Raw genomic sequence first — 24,897 nt, 5'->3', positions numbered from 1 at the left:
ACTGTATTAGTGTCATTTGTTGGTATGAGAGCAAACAAAGCGATGGAGAAATGTCATCTCCCCAAGATTAACTTTGGCCTTTTGGAACCGGAAAGTAAATCAGTGATTTGACAAATCTTACAGACCTGATTTTATACAGAGAGGAGAAAGAGGGAGAAGTGTCATAACTACTATCATGGTAACTCTCAGGCAGTGATCAGTTTCCATGCTGCCTTGAGGTTAACAGAAGCGGGAGGTCACACCAGAGAGATAGCTGGAGTGCTATTAATGCAGGCTGTCATATGTAATTATGAACTTCATTTCCCCCCCCTGGCCTGTCCACCAGTGTAGCAATCAGAATTGTTGTCTGAAGGCCAAAAAACGCCAAACAGATTTACTTTCACAAGTGGAGCATAGTGGCATTGACTATAATGGTCCACTTGATGGTCATATTTTATTAGAACTTTATTAGGAGTTTTTGTTTTGGATTATTACAACCCAGGAAACAGAAAAGGAAATAAATGAAAGAAAGTGAAGTTGGGGGAGAAAGTTAAGAGAAAGACAGTGAGAGAAAAATAGAGGAGAAGAGGAAAAACACAGAGAAACTTTTTTTTTCTCAACACCTGTTGAGGGGAAAAAACAGCAGAGAAACCACGGCAACGACCAGCATAAATAACAATGACAATGTTACTGAGCAGCACAGAGTACTAATAATGCAAGATATTTTTAGAGGCAACAGCAGCCCAATTTAGTGTGTGTGTGTGTGTGAGCACCTGTGTGCACACCTGTGTGAACACTTGTGTGTACACCTGTGTGCACACCTGAACTTCATCAAAAGTGTAGTCTCAGCACAAAGTTGTGTGCAGTGTTAGTGTTAGGAAAGATCATGTTACTGTTAGACTCACTTTTATGAAACTGTTTTCTTTGTATGTGTTTCATCAGCACAGAGCTCAGTTTTAGCATTGCATCTTTTAATTAGTGTCTGTCCTCAAATAATAACCAGCCCCGTATGAACCTCATGTACAGAAAGTCACAACTCCATTTAAAGACAGGCTTGTATTAGAGACACACGGTGTGGGGTTTTTTTTTCTCGAATTTCCTGTTTTATTAGTATATACTGTTGTGTTTTAAGTGCAAGCCCTCAGCTTCACTCTTAATGTCAATATTATTGTATGTGGTGACTCACTCTTGAGTGTGACACTCTGAGTTTGCACTCTGGTAATGAACCATACATTTGGAATAAAAAAACCAAACAAAAAAAAAACAGAAACAAGTGGACTTGTGACTTATATGTAAACTGAGGGGTGAGCTCCTGCCATTAAAAGACTTTAGGAGAAAGCATGTTGTAGTTTTTTTTATCTAACAAAGTTGAAGTAATACAGCAAGCCTTCTCTACACTAGGGGGGTAATTTGTTTGCATACTGACACTTTTTGTTGCTCATTTGATGTTTTCATCTATTGTTTCGATAATGCCATTTTCCTGCACTTAAAGGATCCTGTGTGTTTTGAAGAGGAGAAAGTATGCCTTGTCACAAAGACATTAATCCTCCTGAGTGATTACTTCTGTGACGGACAGCAGCAATGACTCCGAGCTGATAGAAACAACAGCACTGCGCCTTTATTCATGTTTCATCGAGGCGTTGCTGACAGCAAACACTGCATGCTGCTTCAGAACCTCTGAGCTCCCAAGCACTTCTGACACTCTGCCATGTTTCAGTCTGACAGGCTTTTCACCCCAGCAGCCAGTATTTCAAACAGCCCCAACCACAGAATGACAGAATGAATACAAAAGCAGCTGAAGGACAGAGTGGCCTCTGAGAGAGGCTGTGAAGCTGTTCTCGAATTATTTAAACTCAATGAAAAATAGTATTAAAACTGCATAGACCGCTTACAGAAAAGTGATCACCAAAATCTTAAACTGATCCCTAAAATTTATAGAAGGCCAGTGTAAAGAAGCCTTGTGAGAAGGCTTGCAGGGGCATGTGGGATCATTTTTAGGTGATCCAGGGATTTGGTGGGGCAAAGGAATAGTCATTTATAACAACTGAACTGTGAAAGCTGTAAAATGGACACTCTTCAGCAGATGATAGAAACTGGATGGTACAAAACAACCAACATGTTTATAACAACTGAACATCTGATCAGAAGGAACACTAATTCCAGGTGGCTGAGATGTGATGGATCTAAGATTCTCAGTCACCATTCAGAGGAAATTATTAGGTACACACACAAAAAAAGCCCTTTTTGTTTTTTGCATATTTAATGCATGATAATTGGCTGCCATCAAGTTAATCAGATCTAAAGGACAGATCATGTAAATTTAAATATACAAAATGACATGTGCAACTGAATATTATCTCCATAACAACCAGTGTAGGGACTAACGCGTTATTAAGTAACGCGTTACAGTAACTACGTTATTATTGTGGTAACGAGCACGGTAACTAGTTATTATGCAAAAATCAGGAACACGTTAGTCGTTACTGGGATTTAGATAGGCTCGTTATTCGTTACTTCGTGTGGTGGCTATCGCGGAGCTTCCACAGATTCAGTAACATTAGCAAGTGGTGGAGAATGGCAGGTGGATGAGGGAAAGGAGAGGCAGGAGGAGAGACCCGAGGCGGCCGCTGGTCTGAGTGGTTTATCTGGTTTATATTATAAACAGGTTTATCTTTTAGCTGACATGAATGAGTTGAAGGGAAGTTATGAACTGTTTCTGAGAGACAAATAACACCAGGATCTTTTTTTACGTAGCTGACAGCTGGTAATTGTGCAGGGCGGGTCTAGCAAAGCTTTTGCCAGGGGGCCAAGTAGGGCATTAACAGGGAAAGGAGGGCACAAAAAAATACTTTTCTTTCTTATTCTCATTTAAAATGTCTTACTTTTAAAAAATAATTATCTGAATCTTACAACAAACGATTGATAGATTGTTACATATATACCATCAAAACAGGGAACATCACTGTCACAACAGTGTTTATTTTCATTCAAAGGCTTTATGATTTTTCCCATAATGGCGGGCCGGTCTCTAGTCAAAATGCCTGGAACGATTATAGTCCCAGTCCAGCCCTGTATGCAGCTCATCTGCAGTCTGGTGTTGCCTACATCTTCCTATTCGGAAGGCAGAATTTCCGAGTTCTGACTACAATCGAAAGCACCACGACTGCAGTTTTTGTGTTGGATGTAAAAAGCGCACATGACGCTGTGACGTAGGCTAGAATCATGGCAGCAGTCAATGACGGTCCAGGCGTGGGATTTCTCTCGTGGAAATATGCACTTTGTTTTTCTATTGGTAGGTGGCACAGTGCACTTGTGGCAAGTAAGCAAGCTAGAAGACTGGCAAAGTTATGGAAGCAACACATTAACAAGAGAATTCTGACTAAAACCAAAGTTACTTTCCCTAGTAACTAGTTACGTTGAAAGTAACGAGTAACTTGAAGTAACTGAGTTACTTTTGATAGAAGTAACTAGTAATGTAACTAAGTTACTAATTTAAAGTAACTTACTCAACACTGATAACAACTATATGAATGATCAAAGACAACAGAAACAGAAACAGACATTTGAAAGCACTTCATGTAACTAAATAAACAATTAGTACTTGTGATTTCTTAAATATGTTTGTGTTTCTTTTTGATAAAATGGGTATATGTGATGATTGTAATCCATCCATCTATTCTCTTCCACTTATCCTTATCAGGGTCCTTGGGGAGGGTTTGAGCCTATCCCCGATAGGTCGCCAACCTGATGCAGGGCTAACACAGAGAGACAGACAAACAACCATTTTACTCACATTCAAACCTATGGGCAATTTAGAATGACCAATTAACCAAACCCCACTAACTGCCTGTTAGTGGGGTTAGTTGGGAAGAAGCCAGAATACCCAGAGAGAACCCAGGCAAACACAGGGAGAACATGCAAACTTCACCGCTCAGAAAGGACCAGTCTCTATATTACTACAGTTCGTAGAATTCCTTAATGGACATTTTGCAGGCTTACATTTCATCCTCAATTACAGTACTGAAGAAATTAACTTTGTGGACATAAAAGTAACAAAAAAAGACAAATCTCTATCCACCTGTCTCTATTCTAAACCCACTGATTGGAATACATTACTTCAAGCCAATTGATTAGACTCAAACGTATCTGTGAAATTCCAGATGAATATAATGAGAGCAAAGAACAATGTTGAACAAATTTAAAGAAAGAAAATACAAAGAGGAGTGGTTAAGATCTGCAGAAGAGAAGGTGAATTAAGTAAGCAAGGATTTCTATTTAGCAACTAAGAAATCTCCAAAACTTAAATCTAACCTTGTCTTTTGCACAACTTTTACACCAAAAACCAGAACCATTAAAGAAATCATTTTAAAACACTGGCATATACTTCAAAATGACCCAAACCTATTAGGTACCTACAGGGAGTGCAGAATTATTAGGCAAGTTGTATTTTTGAGGAATAATTTTATTATTGAACAACAACAACCATGTTCTCAATGAACCCAAAAAACTCATTAATATCAAAGCTGAATGTTTTTGGAAGTAGTTTTTAGTTTGTTTTTAGTTTTAGCTATTTTAGGGGAATATCTGTGTGTGCAGGTGACTATTACTGTGCATAATTATTAGGCAACTTAACAAAAAACAAATATATACCCATTTCAATCATTTATTTTTACCAGTGAAACCAATATAACATCTCCACATTCACAAATATACATTTCTGACATTCAAAAACAAAACAAAAACAAATCAGCGACCAATATAGCCACCTTTCTTTGCAAGGACACTCAAAAGCCTGCCATCCATGGATTCTGTCAGTGTTTTGATCTGTTCACCATCAACATTGCGTGCAGCAGCAACCACAGCCTCCCAGACACTGTTCAGAGAGGTGTACTGTTTTCCCTCCTTGTAAATCTCACATTTGATGATGGACCACAGGTTCTCAATGGGGTTCAGATCAGGTGAACAAGGTGGCCATGTCATTAGTTTTTCTTCTTTTATACCCTTTCTTGCCAGCCACGCTGTGGAGTACTTGGACGCGTGTGATGGAGCATTGTCCTGCATGAAAATCATGTTTTTCTTGAAGGATGCAGACTTCTTCCTGTACCACTGCTTGAAGAAGGTGTCTTCCAGAAACTGGCAGTAGGACTGGGAGTTGAGCTTGACTCCATCCTCTTTTTTTTTTTTTTTTTTTTTAAATGACATCAGAAACAGCAGTATGCGACATTACGTGATGGCAGAGCTTCAGTTCATCCTTTGTCATTTTTTTTTTTTTTTTTTTTAATAAATAGGACAGGGGGAATGAATGAGAGAGAGAGGGGGAGAGAAAGAAAGAAAACCAAAGGGGAGAAGAGACGGTGAGAAGGGGGGGGAAGAGAGAGAAAAAAAAAACTCCTGGGTCACCTGTATGGAGAAAAAAAAAAAAAAAAACAAACAAAAACAAACAGAGGAGACAACAAACAACAAAGAGCAACATAATAATAGAGAAAACAAAGCACCATCACAATAAACTAGCTAGTCATAGATATCAGTATTTACTAAGTAATAAACGATATTGTGCAGCACGCAAGATAGACAGCGCACAGTGTGCTTTGAGGCAGCAGCCAAGAAAGCTTTAGTCCGTGTCTGTGAATACCCATGTGTGCATACCTGTGTGGATCAGCATGCTTGCATTCCAAAGGTTTCTCCATGTAATGATCTGCTAGGGAGTGTGGGGGGGGCCACAGCCCCGTCCTCCAGGGTGTGAAGCGGGTATGGAGGAGATCAAAACTCCAGACATCCAGAGGCCCCCAGAACACAAGAGACCATGGAAGACCAACAGAGGGGCAGCCGCGCCACTGTCCCAGCAAGAGCTGAGGAGAGTCCCAGATGAGGGCTCGCCCAGCAGCCGCGGAGCAGAAGTCAGGGGGAGTTGCAGTGACGCGCCCGTGAGCTCCGCCGGCCCCCAGCTGCGCCTGAGTGACCGAGCCCTAGGCCGAGAGGCCGGGGGCACCCCACCTCCAAAGGGGCCCGAGCGAGCCCCAGGCCCCAGGCCCCGACAAGCGGCCGCCAAGGAGTGAGCCGGTGTGTACCCGGACGCCCACCCCCAGACACAAAGAACCACCAACACACCGACACCTGAGGGAGTCCGCCACCGGCAGGGGAAGTGGTGGTGGGTGGAGATAGGCCTCCAAACCTTGGAGGGCCTGAGGTGTCCCCAGAGAGGTGGCGTCTGATACCCAACCTGACATATAGACACAGACATACAGGCACACACAGACACAAACATCCATTCCCACCCTCATGCTCTCATATGCACTCACTCCACACTCAACCAACGTGGAGACAGACATAAAGAGACGCTGTACACACAATCACACTCCCCAAGCGTACTCTACAAACCGGGTCTAGGTACCCTTGCCCCTGGAGGGGGGAATTGCACCCAGACCCAGGTGGTGTTACCCTTTTCCCTGCGGTGGGGAGAGGCAGACCACCCCGACTCCGCAGCAGCAGGGAGGCCCCACACCCCAGACCGCAGTCGGACGGCCAACTCCTCCTACTAGCCCTCCCGCTCCAGCAGGCCGCAGAGAATGGGGGTGGGAGAAGACTCCAAACCTCCCTCCACCCGCTCATTGTAGTGTTGATGCATATGTGTTCTAAGGTGCAATTAAAACCCAGGAGGGCATGGAGCTACCTGCCAAGGAGCAGCAGGTAAGCGCATGGTCCCTCCTGCTAACCCTCAATGTCTAAGTGTATTTAAAATTGAGAGGTGGGCAACGACGTCAGGGGTGAGGTATACACCCTGATGGTGATTTGGACTCCGTGATTGTGCCCACCCCCAAGATCCTATATGTATGTGTTATGAGAGTGTGAGTAATGTGAATGTCTAAGTTGTGGGATAAAATTGAGGCAGAGGCAGCCAGAAGGGGACGGGGGGGGGGGGACGGGGGGGGTAGCCTCCTCTGCACCCTGGTGACATACCCCCACTCCAAGGCCCTGCATGTGTGGGTGGTTGTGGAGGAGCGGGAAGAGGGAGGCAGCTGGAGATGGGGAGGGAAGGAAGGGAGGGGCAGGTAACCCCTCCCTGGGGCCAGCTCCCCCGCTGACCCCAGTAGGCACTCCCACCCTCCGCGACCCGCCAGGGAAGGGGGGCCCAGGCCCATCAGACCGGGGCCCAGTGCAGTAGCGCCCCCCGGCTCCACAGAGCCCTGGACAGTCCACCCAACCCCACCACAGAGAAAACTGCACCCACCCCACCAACCACACATCTTCCAGACTACATAAGACGGTAAACGCCCAGGCTGAGATCTTCCTCCACCTCTCCTGTATCTCCCCCTCCTGCAGAGAGTTCCTGAGAGAAGAAAGCTCCTGCAAGATGTGACCATCCCCCCCACCAGTTGAAGAGCCCCCCAGGCGGCTCGATGCACCGGCGGCACCCTGCTCCAGAGCCGGGCCCCCATGCACCCACCCGCCCACAACCCCGGCAACACACCAACCAGGACCCGAGCCCCCGAGGCCCGGCCCGGGCCCCAGCCCAGAGACGGAGCGCCCCCAGAACCTCACGCCCATCCCGGACCCACCCAGGGGCAGCCAGGTTGCCAGGTCAGTAACCCACGTCCGTCAGCACAGACCCTCCCCTAGCCCCGCTGCACGCAGCCGCGAGGAAACAGTCACCTGAGAGCCAACAGAGCCCTCAACCGGACGTGACCGCTACCCCGGGTTGAGCCCCCCAAGGAAGATGCCTCCGGGGAACCCCCCGACGCCCTAAGCCTGTCCCTACCCCCTCACCAATCACAACAGTGAAGGCGGGACCAAACTATGACCCCCCACCCCCACTAGGTGATGGAGCTGATAAAAGGGGCCCAGAGCAATTGATCTAATGTGGTGGCAGAGGCTGTGTCAAGACTAATGTAATCTAATAGATAATTTCTATATTGGTTAGAATTGACTCCATCCTCAACCCGAAAAGGCCCCACAAGCTCATCTTTGATGATGCCAGCCCAAACCAGTACACCACCTCCACCTTGCTGGCATCTGAGTCGGACTGGAGCTCTCTGCCCTTCACCAATCCAGCCACGGGCCCATCCATCTGGCCCATCAAGACTCACTCTCATTTCATCAGTCCATAAAACCTTAGAAAAATCAGTCTTGAGATATTTCTTGGCCCAGTCTTGACGTTTCAGCTTGTGTGTCTTGTTCAGTGGTGGTCGTCTTTCAGCCTTTCTTACCTTGGCCATGTCTCTGAGTATTGCACAGCTTGTGCTTTTGGGCACTCCAGTGATGTTGCAGCTCTGAAATATGGCCAAACTGGTGGCAAGTGGCATCTTGGCAGCTGCACGCTTGACTTTTCTCAGTTCATGGGCAGTTATTTTGCGCCTTGGTTTTTCCACACGCTTCTTGCGACCCTGTTGACTATTTTGAATGAAACGCTTGATTGTTGGATGATCACGCTTCAGAAGCTTTGCAATTTTGAGACTGCTGCATCCCTCTGCAAGATATCTCACTATTTTTGACTTTTCTGAGCCTGTCAAGTCCTTCTTTTGACCCATTTTGCCAAAGGAAAGGACGTTGCCTAATAATTATGCACACCTGATATAGGGTGTTGATGTCATTAGACCACACCCCTTCTCATTACAGAGATGCACATCACCTAATATGCTTAATTGGTAGTAGGCTTTCGAGCCTATACAGCTTGGAGTAAGACAACATGCATGAAGAGGATGATGTGGACAAAATACTCATTTGCCTAATAATTCTGCACTCCCTGTATAAGGAACCACCAATGATAACCTATAGGAGAGGAAGGAATATTAAAGATAGAGCTTGCCAGGACCCTAATACTTCAGATAAAATCCTAATAAGCCATAACGTACAAGGTAATTTCAAGTGTGGGTCATGCATTAATTGTCAATACACCAAAAATGTAAAATCATTCAAAGACCCTATAAGTAACAAAACCATTGCAATAAAGGGCTTTATCACATGCTGAACTAAAAATGTAATCTACATGATACAGTGCCCATGCATTAAAATATATATAAGAGAAACATCCTGCCCTCTAAAAGATCGAATTAATGAACACAGAAGTTCGATCAAGAGGAATGATCTAACCAACCCTGTTGCAAGACGCTTCAATGATAAACATCCAAGTTCACCTTTATTTTTTCTTGGCATTGAAGCAATTAAACTAAACCAAAGAGGTGGTAATACTAATTTTATCCGGAAAAAAAGAGAAGCATTTTGGATATTCCGTTTTAAAAGTCTGCACCTTAGAGGTGTGAATGAGGATTTTTCTATCAATGAGTTTTTGTGAGCTTAAACCTTTTTATATTTTTAATGTTTTTATTATTATTTTTTCCCAGTTACAATATTCTCGCATGGGTAATGTTTATTTATTTATTTATATTTATTTTATCAGCAAAAGAAGGTGTAGCATTCTAGACATCTCGTTTTAAGTCTACATTTGAGAGATTTTACATTGTAGAGACATAAATGAGGACCTTTCCACAAATGTGTTTTCATGTTATGACTTCCTCTTGTTTCTTAACTGCTGCACCAACCTCCTTATTTTTTTATGAAATGCTGTCATTTGTAACCATTTTATGTTTTTTTTTTTTGTTTGTATATTCATAATATTCTTTTTATGTATTTCACACGTGTTATTTTGAGACAGCTGGGGATTATGTCCCTTATTATTGATGATTATCTTCATCATTAATGATCTAGTCCAGTATGTTTACTTGGGTGTGACTTAACCAAATACCAACCTGTTATACATTATCTTATCTATCTATGAAGATGTGATTGGTTATTTTGAATTTTTTTTCTGTTCCCTGTCTTTTATTTAAGCAAACTTCTACAATGTTTTACTATGACCCTGATGAAGGCCACAAGCCGAAAAGCGTTGGTCACATAATAAAGTTGTTCCTCTTCCCTTAAGCGTTGCGGGAGTTCCTGCATTGTGAATTGTTTCATCCTCTCCATGCACCTTGGAAGTAGGTGAAGTTGTGCCAGAAACTTTTTCTGTGATTCACACAAAGGCCCTCGCCAGATGTTAGAATCAAACTCAAGAACATTCTGTGAAGCAACAGTGCTAACTACTGTGCCACCATTCTGCCCATGACGAATATAATGAGTGTATAAATTAAATAAATAGATCACAAAAGAACCATAAAGAACAGGTATAAATGAAGAAGAACATATTACAGATAGTATACAAGAATTAATTATTACGTTTCAGGAGGTCCCTCAAAGGTGCCGTGGATATCTGACCTCCCATTCTATGCCCAGCTGTTAAAAACCTCATAGGGCAGAACAAACATCTCCTTCTCTGTTTTTCTCTTTTGTTCTTTTGGAAAAATTTGTGTCCACAAAGGTGTTTTCCAGACATGCCTGTTGACAAAAATGACCAGCTGCCCAGGGAGTAATGCTGCTGAACCTTTTGAAAATGCCTCATCTTTAATGAACTTTTCCCCTTGTTTTTGTGGCTGTTGCTGTGGGCACTGCTGCTATTCTATTGTCGTTGCTGTTTTTCATATTGTGACCCTGCTGACCCCTCTCTGAACGGAGCCTCTTGTTTTCTCTTTTCTGAGCTCCTGGCTGTTGTGAGTCAGGACCTCTCTGGAAAGGCGATGGTCCATCCATAGCCCTATTGATGACAGTTCATCAGCATGCAGGGGGGACTGCTGCAGTCACCACAGAAACCACATACACCCAACCTCTTCAAATCCCAAGGCTTTAATCTTCTACTGTGATTCGATTCCACTGCTCTCTATTTTTTCCTTTTCATGAGAAATATTTATTTAAATAACAAATTGACAGAATGTGTTATTGTAATAAAGGCACTTTAATTTTGTTTCTGAGGATTAATTATACATCTGCATAGGTGAAGGGGTGAGGGGTTGTATGGGCAAATTGTATGGGTCCCTACAAATGTTTTTCAAAGCCTTCATGTTAAAGTAGGAGCTTGAAAGCTCATTTCTCACATGAAAATCATGACATGATATGATTATTCAATTCAATTCAATTTTATTTATATAGCGCCAAATCACAACAAAAGTCGGCTCAAGGCGCTTCATAGATACAGAGAAAAACCCAACAATCATATGACCCCCTATGAGCAAGCACTTTGGCGACAGTGGGAAGGAAAAACTCCCTTTTAACAGGAAGAAACCTCCGGCAGAACCAGGCTCAGGGAGGGGCGGCCATCTGCTGCGACCGGTTGGGGTAAGAGAAGGAAGACAGGATAAAGACATGCTGTGGAAGAGAGACAGAGGTTAATAACAGATATGATTCAATGCAGAGAGGTCTATTAACACATAGTGAGTGAGAAAGGTGACTGGAAAGGAAAAACTCAGTGCATCATGGGAATCCCCCGGCAGCCTACGTCTATTGCAGCATAACTAAGGGAGGATTCAGGGTCACCTGATCCAGCCCTAACTATATGCTTTGGCAAAAAGGAAAGTTTTAAGCCTAATCTTAAAAGTAGAGATAGTGTCTGTCTCCCGAATCCAAACTGGAAGCTGGTTCCACAGAAGAGGGGCCTGAAAACTGAAGGCTCTGCCTCCCATTCTACTTTTAAATACTCTAGGAACAACAAGTAGGCCTGCAGAGCGAGAGCGAAGTGCTCTAATAGGGTGATATGGTACTACAAGGTCATTAAGATAAGATGGGGCCTGATTATTATACAGCCACCGGTAACTTTCTTTAGGTACACTTGCTCGTACCAGATGGGACTCCTTTTACCTTCAGAACTACCTTAATTCTTTGCGGCATAGATGCAGCAAGGTTCACATTCATCAACTGTACAGCCAAATCTTCTATTCCATCGTATCCCAAAGATGCTTTCTTGGACTTAGAGCTTGTGACTGAGCTTGTGACTGTGCAGATCATTTAAGTACCCTGAAGTCACTGTCATGTTCAGGAAACAAGTTTAGAGATGTTCTTAGCTTTGAAACTTTAAGCTGGAAGCTGAGTGTATTCAGTGAAAATAAAGTGTTAAAGATGTACAATTATCGTTAAAATAAACAGAATGTAAAACATTGTCATCAAAGTTAAATTGACCGATGAAGTTTATGGGATTTTCCTGCTCGCTTCCCTCAGGCCAGCTGGTAGCAGGGACCTGTGAGATTGTGACTCTGGACCGTGACAGCAGCCAGCCCAGGAGGACCATCGCACGGCAGACAGCTCGCTGCGCCTGCAAGAAGGAACAGATTGCTGGTACGACGAGAGCCAGACCAGCCTGTGTGGATGGTAAGATCCTCACTGTCCTCAGACGACTGCTGCTGACTGGTGAATACGATGAATAATATATAAAAATATATTATGTTAAATAAGACAATCAGTGAATCAGGAAAAAAAGTTTACATTTTGAATATCAAACTGTAAAAAGAGGTAGAAAATGCCAGGTTTCATTTAACACCTTTTTGGCTACCACAAATGAACTAAGGAAATCCCAAAAAGTTGGTTATGTTCATCTGGACTCAGCGTTTTTAGTGTCTTCTTCAGTCTCAGCTGACTGCAGGTTTCCCCAACCCTATAATCAGCACAGTTACATGATGACCAAAACTTGCTCCATGACTAACAATGCGCTGTGAGGTCAGTTTTGTGAGTATGAATATGCAAATTTATATGCCCAGTGATCAATGGCAATGAGAACCATTCACAGAGAGTTGAGGAATGGGTCCAATCATAGCATTGTAAGTAAGTAAAAGATGTACCATTAAGTGTAATTTGTGTACACAAATGTGTCCATCTGTGTAGACATTTTTGTTCAGACAGGGGAGAGAGGTTTTTACCTACTCCAATCGACTAACTCCGTGTCACTGGAACTGGGTAACATATGCATTTTTCAGATTGTGGGAACAGAGCTCCGGCAGGAAGACAGCCTTTTCTTCGTCTGCCAGCAGACTCTGAACATGCTCTCCTTGCTGAACCATAAGGCCTCGGCCTCTGGTCCAAGATGGATGTTACCTTTTCACATAAATGGCTTCCATAACTCTTTGCTCAATCAAGCTTTGGAGTTTGAAAGCCACAGAGACTCATTGCTATTGATCAATGGTTACACATATGTCAATGATCGTGAAACCGACCTCATATTAGCAGTGGCATTTGTTTTGGTCATAATACAAATGAATCCAAAAAAAAAAAGCTTTGAGGCTGAATAGCAAACAGTAAAACAAACAGAAACGTTGGCCTGGTTTAATTTGACAACTTTTTAGCTGTTACAAATGAACTTAAAAAAAACTGGTTTCTTGTGTAGAAGTAACATTACATAACAGTGCGCTATACAAAAGTACTGCTTGCTGAAGGCACTTGGATGAGTGATGAAATATGTCTCCCACTGAGCACGCCACATCCAGATGAACAGAATCCGCTTTCTAGGATATAACTTAACTCATGGGAATAACATGTTTCTGTGTTTGGATACAAATTTCTGTACTTTACAGCTATAACATATGAAGGGTTAGCTGGATGACAAGATGAGCGTGCTTTTATAGCAAAGCTCTGACAGTATTGGTGATCTTACTTTTATTTGCTTATCTATAATCTTTGATTTGACTTTTCTATATTTTTTATTATGTTTACATTTGTTTATGTTTGTTTGAGCATTTGCTTTTGTCATTTCCTGTTTTTTGTTTGTTTTGTTTTTTATTGTATTTGTATAATTTATTTTTAGAGCATGCTATGGTAAATCTGTTTGCTATGGCTGGCTGCATCTGTCTAATAGAATACTAGATAATAAAAGTGCAGTTGTGGTCAGAAGTTTATGTAAACTCATTATAGTTATTTGAGACTTTTATTTCTTTGAACTGTTTTTTTTCCAGGATGGAATGATCTTACAGCACGCATCTTTATTTACTTTAAATTTGTATTGCTCATGTTTGGGTTTATTTTGGATTTTCTCCAATCTATACAGGGTCAAAAGTATACATACACGTTTAAAATCTGTATATATGCATTCAGTTAAGTCTTTTAATAAGTGGTGTTGAAGATTCCACAATGATTTTTAATTTGACGATGCCTATTAAATTCTCTTTAGTCATCGCGATTGACTACAACTGGTAGTTTGTCAACATAAAAAGGACTTGTTTGACAGTATTTACTAGCTTAAGAACTTCAGATACAGGGTATCATTTAATTTCAAATTTGTTGGAATAGGTCTCCAATAGATATTTACTAAAATAATATAACATACTGTGAATAATTGTTTTTCTAGGAATATACAAAAAAAAAGACACGTATCGAACTCCAGGCCTCGAGGGCCGATGTCCTGCAGGTTTTGTGTCTTTGATCCAACACAGCTGATTCAAATGGCTAATTTACCTCCTCAGCATGTCTTGAAGTTCTCCAGAGGCCTGCTAATGAACTAATCATTTGATTCAGGTGTGTTGACCAAGGGTGAAATCTAAAACCTGCAGGACACCGGCCCTCGAGGCCTTTAGTTCGACACCCCTGTTCTAAGACAACAGATCAGTCCAGTACTTCTATTTTATGAGAAAACATAAGTGAAGCTTTCACTCTTCCAATTGTCTTCTTGAATGTGGAGTTCAGAAAGTCACTGCCTAGATGGATAAAGCCCAAAGTTTCTTTGCATTTCATCAGTAGCTGTCTCCTCTTTTGTCACGGCGTTTTGTATCCGTTTTAATTTGTATTCCTTGATTATTGTTATTCATGGTTTTGAGTTTGGTAGATGGTTTTCTGTTCATATTAAATTTATTGTGTTTTTTAGCTTCTAGTTACGGTCTCTGTGTCCTCCCTTTGCTCCACATTTCATTTCTTGCCTCCATGTTCCCTCTGTCTCCCCAGTCAGTCATGTCTCTCTGGCTACGTTCACACTGCAGGCGAAAGCGCAAGTTTGTATTTTCTCTTGTAATCTTAGGTTAAAAAAAATATCTGCAGTTCTTGAGGGAAAAAAACTTTATTTAAAAATCAACTTTATTTAAAATTTAGATATTTATCTCATTATTTACTGGTTAACAGGAATAGAACTACAAGTTAAAAATGAAAAAGCATGACATCTTTGAGACCACAAACAAAGATTCTTTACAGTGTTCACACAAAACAACCTCTGAGCACTATATTTTTTAACACCAGACACTGCCCATCACCTGCTAATAGCATCCCTGTAGTGAATAGTGGAATACTTCAAGAAAACCTGCTCCAGAGCAGAGACTCAGGTGATGACATACCTTTCACCACCACAGTATCCTATTAAAACTGGTGTCTGTGTCCACGTAAAAGTTTAGCACAGATTTTTTAATTTCTAGCAAATTAAAAAACAAAACAAAACAAAAAAACCCTTTCTCAGTGTACTGTCGATGTGTCCACTTTAAAGTTTAGCACGGATTTTTTGTTTGCCTCATTTGCACTTCAGTCCTAACGTGTTCTTTCCTGTAGGATTGTCTCATTCTCTAGAGACAAAGGAGCAACCCTCCTTCAGGTCACCCTCTTTGATGAATGAAGTCATTACAAAATGGCCTCCTCACTTTCTGGATAAATGAACTGTGCTTGGCGGTGGTGGATGGATCTGCATTGCAGTCATTAATTTGTCAGAGTAGTGATGCAGCGCTCACAGGTGTTCGGGTACTTACCGATACATGCTATTAATCCACTGATTCTCCATTTCACACTATTGATTCAAAGTCTCTTTCCTGTTTTCTACACTCTGCAACGTAATTCACCTTGAAATGCATTCATCCATCCTGTGTTGTTATTGGTTAGACATTAAGAGACTTTCAGGGGAATGTGGTATACATGAGGAAATAAAAACTACAAATTTAAACAAAAATTTAGTAAGAAATTCAATCATTTTTTTGATCTAAAAATCTAAAGTTTTGAAACCCCCTTTTTTTAAAACAATGCAGACATAATAATAGTAAGCAGATATTTAGAAAGCAATTCATGTTTTAGATTTAAATAACTAGGCTCTAATACAGTGTCTGATTATTATCAAATTACTGAACTTACAAAAAGCAAACCTCTAAGTGAAGCATTCCTATTATGTTCAAATTTTGTGTTGATCACTTTCTGTAAGTCTAGTTGTGGAAATCTTCACGTACAATTTCATCTTGGACGTTAAACTTGTGAGGAGGTCAACTTTGATGTTGAACTGACCCAAATTTCATGTCAAAGACAGATGCTAGTGCTGACAGCTTGGTCTCTGCCCATGATCCTGAGACCAAAAAAGGTTTTTTCAAGAGTAAGAGTCAAAATCCAAAGATGCTGCATTAAGTCAGGAGCACGACTGAGCTCACACTTAGTTTTTCCAAATTCATGGAGCTATGGACCATGAAACTGTCCTCCATCCATCCTCTTCTGATTTTCTTCATTCATCAGCTCCTCAAGGTACTCCTTCCATCTTTTTAACACAGTCTTCTCACTGCTCATCTCAATAGCCACATCGTTAATCACCCTAATCTTCTGCACATCTTTTCCAGCTTGATACAAGTCCTTTACTCCTCAACATCACATACAACTCAATATAAGCCTTTTCCTTTGTCTTTGCTACCTCTCTGTTTCCCATACGCCTAAACTCCCAGTACTCTTGTCTACTTTTTTCATCTCTTTGGCTAATCGACTTTTTCTTTGCTTTTTCCTCTTCCTTCAGATCCTTTCCTTTGTTTGGTCATACCATACCAAGTCTGCTTGTCTTTGTTCCTTTTTCCAGAGGATACATCAAATACCGTGTTTCCCTCAGCACTTCAGGGGTACTTTCCCAGTCATCTGGTAAATGGCCTGTATTTGTATAGCGCTTTACTAGTCCCAAAGGACCCCAAAGTGCTTTACACATCCAGTCATCCACACATTCACACACTGGTGATGGCAAGCTACATTGTAGCCACAGCCACCCTGGGGCGCACTGACAGAGGCGAGGCTGCCGGACACTGGCGCCACCGGGCCCTCTAACCACCACCAGTAGGCAACGGGTGAAGTGTCTTGCCCAAGGACACAACGACCGAGACTGTCCAAGCCGAGGCTTGAACCAGCAACCTTCCAATTACAAGGCGAACTCCCAACTCTTGAGCCACGATCGTGGTAACCACTCAGAGCCCATCTCAACTCCTCAATGAACTCTGTGCAATATTTTTCCTTCCGCTTCCACCAATTTATCCTTAACTTTAGAAATCAAGAAGAAGGCGAAGTCATCCTACACACTACAGATGATATTGCTAGTATACATTCAATATGACAACAAATGATTTTTCATTTATTCCTATTAATGATACCAGGAACAAGAAAATATACTCCATTTCCAACAAAGGCCAGAAATCTTTATAGAGATTTATATTTTAAATTACAACCATACTAATCTTTGTAATTTTTCCTAAACCTAAATTCTAATAATAAGATTTTCAATAAAAATGAGCTGCTGAAGCTGAACTGTTTCCTCCTCCTGAAGGATCTCTCCATCTGGATAGAGGTGTGAGGGGATGTAAGAATGGCTGAGCAATGCTACTGTTGTTCAGTAGGAAATTGGTTTGATAATTGGGGACTCACAGGCTATCACAATCACACCACTGCTCCAATGGGCGAACTGATTACCAGGTTATGTATTACAGGCCTCTACAGTCTTTCATTTTCTTTGTGTTTCCCCAGACATGGCTCAAAGTGTGTGTAATTTAGTGCCAGGAATGAGAGCAAGAACTGAAAGACTGGGTCAGTAAAGAATCACTTCAAACAGCAGGAATATCCCTGCAAGTGAAGTGGTGTGTGTGTGTGTGTGTGTGTGTGTGTGTGTGTGTGTGTGTGTGTGTTTTCCACATAGTGCTGATAACTCAGGTCATTCTATTTTACATAATATATTAGAATATATTATATGGCATGTCATAAGCTTTGTTCATGCTATGTCATGCTACATTAATTATGCACACTGCATTAGATTACCTTTATGTTGCATTTATTGGCCACAACATTAAACCCACTTGCCTGGTAAGTAACCCTCATGCTCCCACAGCTGCTTTCACTTGTCCAGATATGCACTCTGCAAGACCTCTTAAAGATCTACTGTAATAGTATTAGCAGCACATCCTTTAAGACCTTTAGGATATTTAATAAGATTGTGATTGGGGGGATTTTTAGGTTAAACCTCTTATGTTCTTTGTTATGTTTTTGAAGGAGATTTTTATTGTTGTTGTTGTTGTTGTTGTTGTATGCCCAAGAGAGAAAAAAAAATAACCCTCACAATAAAATCTAGAAAAGAATGTCTACAAAAAAAAAAGAACCAAAGTGTTCAAATGGCCCAGGCGATGTGCAGACCTCAACCCAACTGAAATATTGTTGCATTTAAACAGATGATGCAAACCTCAATGAACTGAAACAATTTTGTAAAGAGGAGTGGACCAAAATCCCTCTATCACTCAATGATGACATTGTAAAGAAAATGGTTACTTTGAGTTATTGCTGCTAAAGATGGTTTTACGAGCTGTTGAATTATGAGCAAAGTTTTAAACTGGACTCCAGTTTCTTTGAAAACTTTTTCACATGTCATTAGCTGTAGAGTGTAGAGTGACTGCTTTTGCCTTTCATTCTGATCATCTGGTAAGGCCCAAATTACCATGATATTTATGCACATGATGAGTGCATGTAAATGTCTGACTAATGTTCATCTTTATTTATTTTTACCCTTGACACCTTTTCCTCACATTTCCTTTGCATAATGAGAAACATTAAATTATTTTGTGTTGTCCACTTATAGTGTTTAATTGAAAACACATACAGCTGTTAATAACAGATGTTTGATGGTCTTCTTTCGACATGATCCAGAGTCACACACATCTGACTGAAAATGCTGGACAGAGGTTAACTATCACAGAACCCTTGTTACTCTACATCTGCTGCAACATTGTTTTAAAGGGTTATTTCACCAATGTTTACCATAAAGCCCTTGGTATTTCTTGTTATATTTTGTATGTGTATCTTAATAAAATTGTCAATGTTCTGTAAAGACTGTGCATGAGTAGCTTGGTATGTTCAACAATTATTTACACTCTATGCAAACACTGCAAACTCGGAGTGCCATTGCAGAATATAGATTACAGATTATGTAGAATTTTCAAATACAGTTGTGTATCTGCACTTATTTCTTCATTATTAACAGTAGGAGTAAAAGGAGAAACATCAACAAGAATAAAATCATCATTTATGATAAAGGAGATGGGGGGGTTGTTCAGCCATAAGATGCTGATGAAAAAACACAAATAACGTAAAAACTTAAAATTGAAGCTCAAGCATACTTACCTCTTCTTCCTCTTGTCGTCCTCCTCAGTTCGTATCATCACGAGTCGACAGTGGTGTGAGATGACTCCATGCTTAGAGGATGAAGGCTGTAATCTCCTGGTCAATCAGTCAGGCTGGACCTGTACTCAACCAGGAGGCAGAGTGAAAACCACCACGGTGAGAAAACAAGCTTAGCTGACAAATACAAACACACTTACCACTGAAAAAATGGTGATTTGAACATATTTGCAAAACATACTGGAAATTGATTTCACCACTTTAGCTGCATGTAGTAACAGAAAGTATAGAAGCAAAACCTGTTGTATTGTTCAAGGAGTCATCCTATTTTTACAAAACTGTGAATCACAGAGTTTAAGTAAGCTCCAAACATGGGAACTTAAATTGTAAGAATGAAGAAAGCTGTACACCCTACCTCAGGTGTGCAGTCTTTATTGGTGCAAGTTTACTATGAAGGAGGAGCTATTTTTCCCCCCAGTTGTCAACAGCCTTCCAACAGATGTAATTTGGAGTAATCATTTTATAATTTTTTTCTCTTTTAAATACCTTATGAAAAACAAATTCCCATATTTCATACACAGTTCAGCTTTGTTGTCCATGAAAAATATAATGTCAGGTTCACCGTGAGTCTTGTCAAAAGTAATTTTGAGAATTATATTAACAATCCTTGAGCAGAAACTGGAAAAAAAAAAAACAACCCAACAATAATGAGTTAAAACAGGGAACATTTTTGAATTAATATAACTTCATTCTTCCCATCTGAATGTTCATTGGTCTAATGAAGATCTAAATTTGTGTTGTTCAGGTTTTTTTTGTTTAATTCATTACAATCTTCAGCTACTTTTACCCATGTTTTTGTAACAGAATGAAATTAACCTGGTTCAACAAATTAAGTTTCTGTTTATCGAGTTTTTAACAAGGCTGGTTAAGTAGCAGCACTCAAATGCATGATTCAGAAACACAAAGGGTAAATTAAAGGTAGTTTCATTAAACTAGAAAGTCCAAAACAAGGAAAATCCAAACTTCACAGCAGAGAGCACAAACTGCAAGGGAAGACACAACCACAAGGCACTACATTACAAACAATATATACACATCAGGGAAACACCAGGGAACATAGCTGAATGGAATCTGATTAACGAGACAAGGGGGACCCAAAACTAAACGCAATCCACTCGAGATGAGGGGCTATCAAAATAAAACAGGAAGTAACAAAGACTGAGACCAGTAATAAAACATATGAACGTGATACAGTGACAGGCAATAAATAAACATGAAGACATGATTGACTGACGAGACAGAAAGGGAAAGATGATGATAACAAAAGGCTACATAACCTTATAAAAATACAGACTGGAACCAAAGGGAGACAAACATAATCCATGAACCAGAAATATAGATAACAATCTCAGAGGCACAAGGAGGAACAAACCTCAAAAAAGTTCAAAGAGCTTGAACATAAATCCTCTCTTACTGTAAAAAAATAAATAAATAAAATAAAAGAAGAATGATGCGTCCACAATAAATTTCAAATCAATGGGTCAAAGACTCAGCACCATGATAGTTTTTCGTTGTATGATTGTTGGGTTCATTCAACTTTTCCTGAGGTAATGTCATTCAGTACCATGGAGACAAAATAATTTAAGACCAAAGCCTTCTAGTTTTTGATGCCCCGTAGCTCCTAATTATAGCTCTTGTAATTATTTCCATTTTTAACAGTAATTTCAACAAATGCTGTTCAGTCTTTTTTTCCTTTTCAGACAATTGCAGGCAAAATATTTCAGCTTTCAGTACTCACATGTAATGTTTGCCAGAAAATTCATTCAACACTGATTTTAATCTGTCTCTCTTCTTACTCTTGTCCCATTGCTTTCCACACCTTTGTTGTAGATACACTATTTACACCAATGCTGTCATTTTTTCCAGTAAACCTTTTATGCCTTTAAAAATAAAATAAAAAACCCGGAAAAACCATAAAAGATCCTTAAAATTCCTTCTCCATTCAAGTAAATGAGAAGGCTACAGTAAAGAAAAGTTGAAACAACCTCCTTTTTAATTTCCGCTCCCCTGACCACATTTTTAATGCTAAGCAAACAAAACAATTATTCAGATCTGCACACTTTAAAGCACCTCAATAGAATTTGTGGCAAATCTAGATGAGCATAAACATGTTTTACAGTTAAAGAATATGAAACTGTTAATGCTATGAACCTTTTAAAAAATTAAAGCCCCTTCTTAATTTTAGAAAAATAAAAGTATGCTCAGAATATCTCTGATTTTAAAAATGTTAAATGTTGCCAGTTAGCTATTGGAGTTCATGACCATGTTAAGATAAGCCTCAAATTAAATTTGCTTTTCAACCTTTTACAATAGAAATGTCAATTTCTGTTTCTCTCCAGATGTTTTAAACCAGTTTAAAGGAGAAACATCACAGTTTTAAATATTTAACACAAGAACCAAGACGGAGGTCATTTTGAGGCCATTTTAAAAATAGTGTAACTCTCTGCAATTAAACTCCATGATCTCATGTTTCATTACTTTTTCAAAAATTGAATTATTCATTATATAGTGAATTTGGGGGTAATAGGGATAGAAAGATGACAATGTCATTTTGACCATATAGAAATTGGTATAAAAAGGTAATTTTGCCTAGCCAGACTGCCTAGCCACACCTAGGTTGCTGGTTGCACAGAGCAGCAGGGGAGCCATAGATGAAGTGAGCAGAAGTCGGACAGGTTTCAGTCCCAAACAGGAGAAAAGCTGAGAGGCTCAAAGGCTGCCGACTGAGGTGCAGCACTGTGGATGCTTAATGAAAGAGAAAGGCTGCATATCCAATGAAGCACAGGCAGTTGTAGATGGTGTGAGAAACTTTTACTGTTGTACTTTTACAGTAAATAATGTATTAAAATGTGTCCTAATTTTGAGGTCAGTTTTAAAATGCAGACAATGACCTGTTCAATAAATTTAGCAGTGAGAGTTTTTCTTCATTTATTGTTGTAGTTTTTTTTTTTTTTTTTTTAGTGTAACTAATGCCACCTGTTATCCAAAATTCACTTTTGACTTTTCCATAATTATCTTCTTCTATATCAATTATTTAGATGTAAAATTTGCTTATTGGTGAATTTTACATACATACAATACATATTTACCTTTATGATGTGTAATGAAATAACCATTCGTGAAACCTACGACATTTTCAGAAACTTAATCTTTAATACTTATTTTGTCTAATCTTGCTTATGAATAGAAAAAATATGAAAATTAACAGCTTAACGTCTTCAAGAAATGACCTCTTTGGCATTACAGTTGTTGCTATGGGATGGGATCTCTACATCAAGCATCCCACATCAACCCTCTCCATGTTCTCCTTCACTCCTGCACATCCATAAACCTTCCTCCTCCTTACCAGCTGCATATTCAACATCCAGCCCTCTGCACATGCCCAGACCGTCTCAACCCTGCCTTTCTAAGTTTGAGTCCTAACTGCTCAACCTGAGCTGCCCCTCTAATATTCTCATTTCTAACCTTTTCCATTGAGGAACTTTTACTTTACAGCCATAATTTTACCCTCAGATCACAGAGGAAAAAGTTTTCTTTCTAACAAGGTTTTTTTTTTTTTTAAGCCAACAGATGTAGACTTTTTGAACTGGAGGAATGTGAGTGAGGGGAAAACTACCTAATATATCTTTATTATATCATATTATATTATATTATATTATATTATATTATATTATATTATATTATCATGGACTTTTGGAGAAAGACGGAAAGCTTTTTTTTATCTAATTTATCTCAAACATGCTTACAAAAAACAAACATACCTAGAGAAACTTCTTGGGATCTTCCAAATTTGTAAAACAGACGTCGGGCTAGCGATTTTGCAAGCCCTGTATCTGATTGAGGAATCACTCATCTTTGGAAAAGAGAGTTTATTACAGAGAAATGGCTCTTTCCAAAATAAAAGCTATACTATACGCTTCTTCTGGGCTATATTCTCAGCAGCATATTGTATGTAGCGGGTCAGGGCTGTTCGGGGTTCTGTTTGTACAGTTATGTTTTGTTTATGTTGCCATAGTGACGGGTGACACCCTCTCGCTGCGACGGTGTGTCCTTCCGGGGGCAGAGGGCGCCCTGTGTGTTGTTGTTGTTGCTGTGCGGTTGCTGCGCTGAGTAGTTAGCTAGCTGCAGTGTTCTTCTACAGATGTCAATAAACGGCTGTGCTCCCTGGCTAGCTCACGGGAAGCAATACCAAACGACACCTCCGTCTCCTCCTTGTCTGAGCTCGCCACATTGGTGTCAGAAGTGGGATGATGGTGGCACCCCATGTTCTGACCCTAGTGACTTTTCCCCGCCGGTCGTGACCGGCCGGTGCGCCAGAAGAAGGCACCTGGACATTTGCAGGACTTTGTGTGGGGTAATGGGGTCGTCGGGGACGACTAACCCCTTAGTTGGGGGCTATGTAGCGGGTCAGGGCTGTTCGGGGTTCTGTTTGCACAGTTATGTTTTGTTTATGTTGCCATAGTGACGGGTGATGCCCTCTCGCTGCGACGGTGTGTCCTTCTGGGGTCAGAGGGCGCCCTGTGTATTGTTGTTGCTGTGCGGTTGCCGTGCTGAGCAGTTAGCTAGCGGCAGTGTTCTTCTGCAGATGTCAATAAAGGGCTGTGCTCCCTGGCTAGCTCACGGGAAGCAAGACTAAACGACACCTCCGTCTCCACCTTGTCTGAGCTCGCCACAATATTAAACATATCAGGTCCCCATAAGGAGAATCATGTGCTAACGGCTGTCTAAATGACTCGGGTAAAGTTTGTAGCATGCATGCTTGTTGTTTTTGTCTTCTTCCACTTGTCTTTGCACTAGGATGATGTCGGTGTAAATGTGCAGTCATATTCGTTGTGTTCCCAGTAGCGCTGTCAGCGTTAATCTCGTTGAAATGACGTTAACGCCACAACACGGCAAATCTCAGTGCGTGGGGCTAAACGGCCAACACATTAACGAGCTAACTGCGCTAACACACTAGTGCGTGGCACATCCAACATATGCCATGGTCCTGGGCCATGTGGGCCCAGTATTCTTAGTTTTCATGTATTTTTGTATTTCGTTCCTTATTTAGGCCATGTTTCCTGAGTTGCCCTGTCGTGTTGTTCCCTAAGTGTTTTCCCTTCGTGACTCTTACCCCCTGTGTGCCCCTCTGTGTATTTATGAGCCCTCGTCTCTCTTTGTGTTTTATTCTATGTTTTCCCCAGCCCGGTGTTTTCCCCGTGCTCTCTCTCCTCCTGTCTGAACCTCTGTACTTCCTGTTTTACTTTGCCCGTCTCCCGTTAGTGTTGCGTTCACTCCTGCCGTGTCTTGTTATGATTATCAGTGTCACCTGTGTTCCCCGTGTGCTCCCACTTCCATCGTTAACCCTCTGTGTATTTATGTCTGCGTCTTCCTCAGTTCTGTGTCGCGTTCTCCCTCATGCTGTGTGTGATTCCCCCTGTGTTTCCTGGTGAGCTTTATGTTAGTTTTTCCCAGATTAGTTTTTCCTATTATCTTTTGTCAGCAATAAAGCTGCATTTTGAGTTTATCCCCTGAGTCCGTGAGTTTGCATTTTGGGTCCTCATCCTGCCTGCCACACAGCGACCATGACAACATACTGTTTTACTTTAGTCAATGACGCGCCTACCTTCAGGGTCATACGTCACATGAAAACCAAAATAATTCCAA

General features: G+C 40.8%; 1 protein-coding gene across 2 annotated transcripts in view; it reads left to right on the top strand.

The window, feature by feature from the left end:
- LOC309710369 (chemokine-like protein TAFA-5) overlaps positions 1–24,897 on the top strand; it is a 49,209-nt gene that overhangs the window by 13,669 nt on the left and 10,643 nt on the right. For both annotated transcript variants that reach the window (XM_082539757.1, XM_082539756.1), the window contains exons 2-3: positions 12,058–12,207; positions 19,223–19,350. In XM_082539757.1, the coding sequence (XP_082395883.1) occupies positions 12,058–12,207; positions 19,223–19,350 (278 nt within the window). The remainder of the gene's footprint in view (positions 1–12,057; positions 12,208–19,222; positions 19,351–24,897) is intronic.

The sequence above is a fragment of the Aulonocara stuartgranti genome (assembly GCF_965226115.1).
Source record: "Aulonocara stuartgranti genome assembly, chromosome: 7".
NCBI classification, from domain to species: domain Eukaryota; kingdom Metazoa; phylum Chordata; class Actinopteri; order Cichliformes; family Cichlidae; genus Aulonocara; species Aulonocara stuartgranti.
This window is presented reverse-complemented; position numbering and strand designations above follow the sequence as displayed.